The sequence below is a fragment of the Aptenodytes forsteri genome, unplaced genomic scaffold, assembly GCF_000699145.1.
Source record: "Aptenodytes forsteri isolate BGI_AS27 unplaced genomic scaffold, ASM69914v1 Scaffold80, whole genome shotgun sequence".
Lineage (NCBI taxonomy): Eukaryota > Metazoa > Chordata > Aves > Sphenisciformes > Spheniscidae > Aptenodytes > Aptenodytes forsteri.
The window spans coordinates 575,190-584,526 of record NW_008795026.1 but is presented as its reverse complement, the minus strand read 5'-3'; the positions used below and the strand labels follow the sequence as shown (position 1 = coordinate 584,526).

At 42.2% G+C, this 9,337-nt stretch overlaps 1 protein-coding gene across 1 annotated transcript in view; it reads left to right on the top strand.

Moving 5' to 3' along the window:
• The first annotated feature begins 2,173 nt into the window (after window positions 1-2,173).
• The window catches only part of OXSR1 (oxidative stress responsive 1), a 76,044-nt gene continuing 68,880 nt past the window's right edge, over window positions 2,174-9,337 (top strand). The window contains exons 1-2 of the mRNA XM_019471179.1: window positions 2,174-2,210; window positions 2,960-3,105. Of these exons, the coding sequence (XP_019326724.1) occupies window positions 2,174-2,210; window positions 2,960-3,105 (183 nt within the window). The remainder of the gene's footprint in view (window positions 2,211-2,959; window positions 3,106-9,337) is intronic.

Sequence of the window (9,337 nt, the reverse complement as noted above, 5' to 3'; positions counted from 1 at the left end):
AAACAAAAAAAAAATCCAACAAAAAAAACAACAAAACAAAACAAAAAAAAAATCCAAAAAAAAAAAACCAAAAAAAAAGCCAAGCATGCACGGTCCTGCTTTTAATTAGTCTGCATCTATTGTTTCTGGTAGTAACATCTTAAAAAAAAAAACAACAAAACAAAACAAAAAAAAAATCCAACAAAAAAAAACCAAAACACAAAGCCATTCTTTGTGTAGTCACTTCTATAAAACCCTGGACTTCTGTCGTCTTGTGAAAGATTTGGTCTGCAGTAGTGGTATCATGTCTGGATTGTAAGAAATGTCTCTGCCAGTCGTGCTTACACCAGCTGGGTTTAACTGGCACAGAAATCTTGGTACGTCATGTTGTGGGGGGAAGCAGGTGTGTGCTGAAGCTATTGAGTGCCTGAGATATCCAGAAAGAGTCTTTGAGCACAGATACTCTTGTATTGATGAGGACTGTGCAAGTAGCTTTAGAGATGAAAATATGCCCCGCAAAACTAACTGAAGAGTGAAAAGGGTTGTGTGGCAAGACAGTCTCTGAGGTGCACAGTCGTGTATTCTTACAGCATCTGGCTTGTGTTTTCAGCCTTTATTACTATGCATCAAGACATCCAAAGAAAGAAATCATAATACTGGTGCTTTGAACATGTCAGCAGCAACGTTTCTTCTGGGATCTAACTCTTTGCAAAGGAATGATACAGGCACAAATGTATTGTTTTCTGTTCTGACTTCCAAAAGCCTATTGCTGTAGGGAGACCAGCAGTGCTAGGAAATGCAAACTCACTTCTCCTGCCTTTTGTCACCACTTCTGCATGCTCTGCTGTCTTTGTCTTGAGTCACTTTGTTGTGTTTTTTCACTTTTTTTTCCCCAAAGCAGCAGCAGAAAAGTTTAGAGAAGCAGGTACTGGGTGGAAAGGAGCAGGTCAGTGCAACCCAGGATACCCACTGGGTGAGAATACATCTGTGCTGGGGCTGCTGCTTTCATGTTGGGAGTCCTGCATCTTGTACGTGCCGGGCAAAGCAACCACAGGGAGTGTATGTAGAGGTTTGCTTTTGGGATGTTTGTCCCGTGCTTAATACTGTGTATTTCAGCCCTGCTCCCCAAACTCAGCTGTCAAAACCTCTTCCCGTTGCTTTTTCTGGGTGCTTTTTGTTAATGTCTGCCTAGACTCTTCCATCATCTCCATCCTTTGCTAAAGACTCTGCTTATGGCACTCAATCTTTATTTTCAATGTCCCTTGTAAATATTCTTGCCCCTGTTGCTATCCTTTTCTTCTACTTAAGCTTCTCCTGGTAGCTTTGTTTTGCCCTCTGCTATGAATAGTCTCTGAAAAATAATATGCGTGCAAGTAATAAATGGCCTCAGTCTTGAACTTCTTAAAAACCCATTTGCTTCATGAAATAGTACAGCTTTAGCAACCTTGCCGTTTTGTGTTCTGCACATTGCTGCCTTCTGCTGTTAAAATGTAAACTCTTAAGTGCAGGGAATCAACTGGCAAGCTGAAGCTGTTGTCCCGGGTACACTTGCAATACCATATAAAGTGAAATGAAACTCCTGCAGTTCCTCTGTAGCGGGTACTGGTTGAAGATTAGAGGAGCAGAGTCCCACAGTTCAGGGCTTTGTAATTTATTTCAGCGAGACTTTGGATGGAGCAATTTTTCCTGTATCTTTCAGGGCTGGATTTCAAGCTCTTTCCCCCACCTGGCACTTTATTCAAGTTTGACTGTGACTTGGTGCAACTCACTGCAGGAAGACTATTGATGGTGGTTGTAGGGAGCTTCAGTAGTCTTTGAAGATGAGATTGCAGGGTTTTGCCCCCAGTTTATCTGAACAGACTAGGAAAAAAAAAGTTTGCGAAAATGTTGTGCTTGACCTGTATTGCAGAATCTGGGAACAGGTTTTAGAGCGTTAAGAATAGGAGAACCTCGTAAAATAGGTGTTTTATTCCAAAATACTGACTAGCTGTTCTCATCTCCCTCATCAGCCCAAATGGGTTCAAGAGTTGTGCCTGGGATAATGAACAAAATAGCTGTGGGTTTATTTTTAATAGCATTTTCTTAGGTATTGGCAATAGGAAGCTCTTGAGCTGTTTTCCACCTGTCCTACCCCCTTTTTTATTAATTTGAATTTATTCCTTTTCAGTGAAGTGTGTAAATGCGGGGAACCGAGATGAAGGTAGAAAGGAAAGCCACGAGGTGTCCTGTTCGTGAGCCGTGAATGTTGCAACTGTTTCTGGAGGCCAACAAATACAGGCTTAACATCAACTAGATTTTAAGTCTCACTGCTGCTAACTCCTTTTGATATCAAAGGATATGATATTGCTGAGCCGTTTAAATCCAGAATTCTTATCCCTACTTCTAGCAGTTTGAACAACTGTACATTAAAATGTGGTATTTTTTCCCTATTTGAACTTAAACGTTTTCTCGCTGTGGTTTTCAACCCAGACGCTGAGGCTGTGTGGTACTATGGGAGAACTGGAGCTGAATGGTCTTGAATGAAGCCTACCTTGTGCCTTTGCATAAAATGAGGGGAGATGAGAACAGCAATTAGTACATAAAAATATTTGAAAAATCTAATTAGTGTTGGTAGCAAAGAGTGTGGCTTGTTTCGACACTTTGGGTGAACACATCAGGTTAAAAGTCCGTGTGACCTCAGTGGCCTTTCTTTTAAAAGCATGCAAGAAGAATCACTCCTCTGTCATAAGTAAGCTGGAGTCTGGGATTTTTTTATCTGCAAAACTGTAATGATCCTCATAAAGATCCACTTGTTTTCTTTTGGTTAGCCCAGCACTTCAATGTTGCAGCTGAGCTGGCCCGCGGAGTTGCACAGACCTGGAGCGGGGAGTGCCTGTGGGGTTGCCTTCGCTGGATTTTCACCTGGCTCTGCTGTCTTTACTAACTGGCACTTGTAATTTTGTTGTCTGACCTTCCTTCCTTTCTGCAGAAGTCCCGTAAGATGTTGCTAACTATCCATCTTTTTCACCCACAGGGAGTGGAGCAACTGCGGTGGTGCAGGCAGCCTTCTGTGCTCCAAAGAAGGAGAAGGTGGCAATTAAACGGATCAATCTTGAGAAGTGTCAGACGAGCATGGATGAACTCCTGGTATGCAATCAAAATTGTCTGGGGAGTTGTATTTCAGTTAGCATAATCTCTATGTTTGCTAAGTGCCTTAAATAACCTTTCTTGAGGTGGTGTGAGGGTGAGGGGACCCGACTGATTTCACTAGAGGCAGTTCAGTTGTCCTGGTTGTGGGACACAGTACTTAAAATGTTAAAAAGATCAATTGTTGGAGAACTTCAGGCTATTTGTTTAAGGCTAAGCACTTTGTATAATCCCTTTGTTTTGAAGAGAGTTAATGTGCAAGTGTGAAGCTCAGCTGTACCCACAAGAGCTCTGTACTTTGAGGGGCGCCCAGAGCTGTGTGCTTCCAGAATCTTTAAAATTTAAGGGAATGGTTTTGCTTTCTCTCCCTTTCCTGCAGTTCTTCACTTTTTTTTTTCCCTTCACCTGTTTAGAGAAAAACTGAATAAACTAGCTCTTGTTCCTAATCTCTTTCTGGTACTGATGCCAGCTAAGGGATCACACTGACATATTGCAGGCTGCCATATGGAAACCCCCACTAATTCTGAGTTCAGGACAGGAGGTAAGAGTCCTTTGGAGCTGTAGCTCTGTAATTTTCTTCTGCTGTGTGCCTCTTTTCTCAAGATTTTCTCAATGGGAAACAGCTTCTGGCAGGTAGCTGTGGTAACTAAAATTTCTTTTTTTTCTCATCCGTCTTGTATGTTGATGGGCTTTGTCGTCTTTCCTGTGTATGTGAGCTGGTGCTTTTGTAGTGCAGCAGCTGTCACATGCACCTCATGTGGAAGGTCCCTGGATTTAAGCCAGGCAGAAATGGGCATTCCTGTGAACATTGAGGTGTCTCCACTAAAGGCAAGAAAGCTCTTGTGGGTAAAACTTTCCGTAGTGAATATTGACTGGCAGGGATTGAGGAAAGGCAGTGAGATGAGGCCTTGTACCACCTATCCTTTTAAAGCAACTCTCTAGGATTTTTTTTTTTAATCATACCTGTTTCTCTTTCCACTTGCATCTTGACAGCTTCTGTAGTGTTAACCCAGGCTTTTGTTTTGGTGCTTGCAATTAGAAAGTAGAACAGAGACAGAGTTCAGGAGTCCTGGCTAGCTCTACACTTGTGTGATCTTCAGCAAGTCACTCGAACCACGGTTCCAGTTTCCATCTAGTAACTAATGCCATTTTTATCATTATAGGTATCTGCAAATCTCCTCTTGTAAAGAGGAAAGGCTCCATCCAAGCTGTCACATTTCAGTGTGCCTGTGAAGGGTTGCATGTAAGACTCAAGATGACCTGCGTTCAAATCCTCTTATGGCTCGTGCTAGTGTAGGAGTTTGAGATCTCTTGCCTTTTCACAGTCGCTCTTTTTGTCCTGATACCATCCCTTGGTATTCTTTTCAAGGCTCTTATGTGGCTTGTCCATACCGCTTTGCCGCAGTTGTATTCCTAACTGTATTGTCATGATGTAGTAATTGAGATTGTTAGTGTTTGAGTAATTGCCAATTCCAGCTAAAAGGGTTAGGTTCAGAAAGATGTGCTGCAGGGACTTGGCATGTAATTTTAGATAAGTACTTCTAATTGCATATTTTAAATCTCTGGCTGACCCATTCCTCACAATGATTTTTCTTGTTACGGGTAGGACTGCAATGAATTGCTGTTGTCAGCTCTCCTAAGCTTCAAATTTTGCGACCAGATCTAGTGTGGGTCCTTCTGTAGGCTTGTGTATAGGTCTGTTGTGAAGGCAAACGTTCATGTCTCAACATCATGTGGCAAATACTGTTCATTAATGTCTGGGATGAAGACAGGAAATTGAGGTCTTCCCATACCTGCTGTCAGTAAACAGACTTTTCATGACTTGCCTTGTAGCATTTTATAGACGGCAACACAGGCATTAAGTGGCTCCAACTGACAAATTTGGACATGGCCTATAAAAATAACTGCTTTAATAGTGAGACATTAGGTCAGGAGACTGTGCAAAAATGCAGAGGGAACCTGATGATAAACTGTTCTTCGGCCAACACCAGTCGATTCCTCGACTGGCTTAAGGTCTTCCTTCTCAGACTCAGATGTGGTAGTCCATGAGTGGTTCTCCTTTTCTGTGTACCCCAGAAGGCAGATTATTAACCTGATCTTTGAAATAAGCCTCTGTACCATGTCTTTAGTTGTGCTCCCAAAGTCTGTAGCCCCTCTAGAAAACTTGCGCGTGATTTAAGGAGCACGGGTAAGTGATTAGTGCCTGATATTTCAGAGGAAAGTGCAAGAATCAATCTCTGGGCAATTTTGGGATTATCTCTGCCCAAACAAGTTCTTGTCTGGGCCTGTAACAGTTGAGCTTTACTTAGCCAGATTTAAGTTGACCTCTTAATTATTTTTGAAAGCTCTTTAAAAATGCAGCTATAGATATTCTTGAACTTAAAATCGTGGAGGGGGGAAGAGGATGGTTCTGACCTGTAGCAGCGTCCTGGGGCAGTGGTCGCCAAGGTAGACGTGTTGTGTGAAGAAGTGTTTTCCCTGGATTTATTCTGACTTTGTCAGTTTATTGGGTGTCATTTCCCAGTGCGAGAGCCGAAAGGATGGATGTTCCTGATTTCCCTGCTCTGTGCTCTTACCTTCCCTACTTTTTATCTTGTCTTCATATTTGCTTTTTCCCTAAAGTAAATATTCTCAAGCTTTTCAGTCTTGTAGTCTCCCTTCATGGCAGTTTCCCCGATCAGTTTAATTACCTTTTTTGAGCAACTACTTGTTATTGCTGGATTTTTTTTTTCTTCCAAAAAATGGAAATGTAGAGTCCTTGCAGATTACAGTGGTTTTAAGAAGCAAGTGCAAAGAGAAATACGATGAATTCATACTGGAGTATGTTATGCCCCCTCCTTGCTTTCTCCTCTCCTCCAATGCTGTTAAAAGCGTGAACTTGGGCTTTTATTAGATCCATTATCCTTCTATTGTGCTGAAAGTATCTGAGCACAATAATCAGCTTATGGTAAACTTTGATGTACCGCTTGGGGTCAGGACAATGCTGTTGTGTTACAGCACTGCCCAGTCATCAGGCAATGGGATAGAAAAGGGAAAATTGTGCTTAAATTCTTTTTTAATTTTTCTTTTCTACAGTGCTTCAGATCCATAGACTTCTCTGAAGCAAGCTTGTTTATTCCCAGAATCTGTAGCAAAGAGGGTAAAATAGTGTCATGTTGCTTGGGAGAGGGTAGGGAGGGCGGCAAACAGTTCTGCCATCGATAAGGATGACTTTCTTCTACGACTCTTTCAATGGCCATGCTGCGAAATGGCTGGTGCTTCTATTTCTTGGGGTGGAGGAGACGAGGAAGGTTAGTTTGGAGTGGGGTTAGGAAATGCACAGTAAGTGGCTCTATCACTAGCTGAATGGATGAGTGGCCTTGAGCTTCCTTTAAGCTTCTATAGCAGCAGGTGTCCAGAGGTCAGGGAATCTGGGAGCACCTCCTAGCTTGTGGAGATGCCATGCTTAGGGTGATTAAGTGGTATGACTTGGCTCGTTAAAGGTATTGATCTTGATCCTTGAATCTCGACATACACTTGAGTTGTGTGGGTGGTCAGGGATAACCTGCACACTTTGCAAATGCTGCATGACATTTTAGGTTAATGCAATGGATTAATTTATTGCTGCTACAGGGTATGGAAATGTAGGAAGGACCAATTTTGTTGCATCGTGAGCAAACCAACTCAAGGGCATTCAGCTCTTCAGCAGAACTGCTAATTGCCGTAAAGAACGTAGACAGGCAGGAGTAATGCAGTGCAGAGATGTGGCTCTTTCTAGCCCAGCTGCTGAATTAGGTGATGTTAGTCAGGAATTTATTGCAGTGCTTGATTTTTATCTTCTTTCTGTACATTTTTGCATGCTCCCAGATCTTTTCTAGATGGCATGTGGGGTTCAGCTGGAAGGGAAGTACAATATAGTTTATAATGGTTCTTGCTCACCAGTGTGACTGGAAGTGGAGTGTAAGGAAAGGTGGTCAAATACAATGTTGTCTACAACTGGTCTTGGACTTTTTGATTTGTTACTGAAGTTCCACTTCTTACTTGTCTTGCAGCCCGCAGTAGTTAACAAACGTATGCAGCATTTGGTGTGTGTTTGGAAACAGTCTGCTCATGTGGTGTATTTCACAGCTGGATGCTGTTCACTGCTGCGTTTTGCTCTTACCTCTCCTTTCCTTTGTGGGAGGCTGGTTGTGTTGCTGCTGTTGCCGATCCTTGAAACACAGTGGTATAACATCTCCTTGAAAATAACCGTGCCTCAAGCTTTTTTCTTGTATAAGTGTTTTCTTGTTTTAAAGAATTATTGATCTAAAAGGCCTTAAATCTCCCTTCTGTCAGCAAACTCTGCTTCATATTCATGCAATTAAAGCTGAGTTAGCTTTCTTTCATCCAGATGGGTTTTTTCCTCCATGCTTTGAGTAGCAGATGACATGGGTTGTCAGCTTAGCAGTTAGTAGGAATGTTGAACGGCAGAGGGCGGAACATAAGCTATGGGGTATTCCACATCGGGCTTTCCCAGCTGGGGGGAGCTGCTGCCTGTTTAGTTCCTAGGGTGATTCAACAGGAGGCAGGTTCAGGAAGGAGCATGGGAGATGTGGCGTTGCTGCTCCTAGGAAGAGACTCCAAACTCTTCCTAGTCCAGAGACGGATAGAACTGGGCCTGACAGGTCTACACATAAGAGGAGTGAAGTGAAGTGAATACTATTCCACTGCTATGGTCAGAGGGCGGTTAAGGAAGCCGAGGGAACAAGTTTAACTGCAATAAAAAGAAATGTCCTTTTGAATTTCATACCTGGGGAGCTCGCTGCCAATAATATGGAGATCAAACATTGTGTGAGATTAAATAAATCAACCTATAGTTGAGAAGGTTAAGTTAGATAGGATTTAAAAAAAAAGGATTATGAACTCCCCTGGTTTAAAGCATAAGCCAACTGTTAACTGCCCAGGCTTAGTCAGAAGTCTTCCCTCTGGGCAGATAATTGTGTAACTGCTTGTTACAGGGTTTTACACCTTCTTTTGAAGACTTGTATAGGATATTGAACTGGCTTTGATCTGGCAGGGCAGTTCCTACAAGTCGATTAACCAGACTATAAGGTTGTTGGGACCAAAGCAGCAGACTGCTGTAGAAGTAATACAGGCATTTTATCCATGCCTCTCATCTTATGGGAATTGCTATTATAATTCCATTTCCAGTCCTGAGGACCTTTACACTTGCTTCCGGGGAAAAAGTCCCAAGTGTTAGTGCTAGAGAGTCCAATGTATAATACATGGCTTCTGCATGGTTATTTGATATGCCGTGTTAGGTGTTTCTTGCATGATGGGATTGCAGCTTTACAGAAGACTTAAACCTAAGCTGGGTACCGTTAGTTGTACAGTAAAGTTCAGTATAAACATCAGGATTAATGGTGGGTGAAATCCTGAACGTAGAATGTCTTCCTTCACTTGGACTGGATGAGCATGAGATAGTGCATGAAAGTAACTTTGGAGAGTTTGCAATTGACTGCGTGGACTAATCACAAATTTAAGGTGGTGTTGAGCTGTAAACGCTGGGTATTGATCTGAACAACTGTAAGGGTCAGTGATATATTAGTTGGCGAAGTGGGTAAAGCTGGCGTTGCTTGTACCTGTGAGATGAGTCAGTCACTTGCCTATTTGCTTTGTGGCTGAAACCAAGAAAAAATGGGTGCGTATGAATTGCTCTGTCATAAGAGTTTTAAACGTCTGCTTCCTTCAGTACGTTGTCACTAATACTGTAGACCTTGAAAGAGGGAACGGCCACTGAATGATGCTGAAGAATAGACATTGAAATGGGCAACTGCGGAATGACTTGCCACAGGGGTGGTTTGTTCCTATCACCTAAGATTCATTTCTGGATGATGACTTTTTATCTCTTTAAGAATTGTTTCTTTTTCTGCTGTTGCTCTGGATGGGCTAATCTAACCCCTTTTTAATTGTGCCAGTCTATCTTCTGTAGCCACACCTTGAGGTAAGGCACTGAACTGGATAATCTGGACATGGAAGTTGGATCACAATCTCTGATTTTGAGCTCTGTGCTCTTTCCCCATCTCCTTCAAAAAAAGTCTCTCAAGTTGATTGTGGTAGGGGAACATGTTTGTTTTTTTTTTTATGCTGATGTTTAAAAAGGGGAAGGAATATTCTCAATTTTACAGCCTTTTAGTTGAATGATTAGAATTTCACTTGGAACAAAATTTGAATAGTTACGGCTGCCTGTAGGACCAGAGCTCTAAATCTTGCT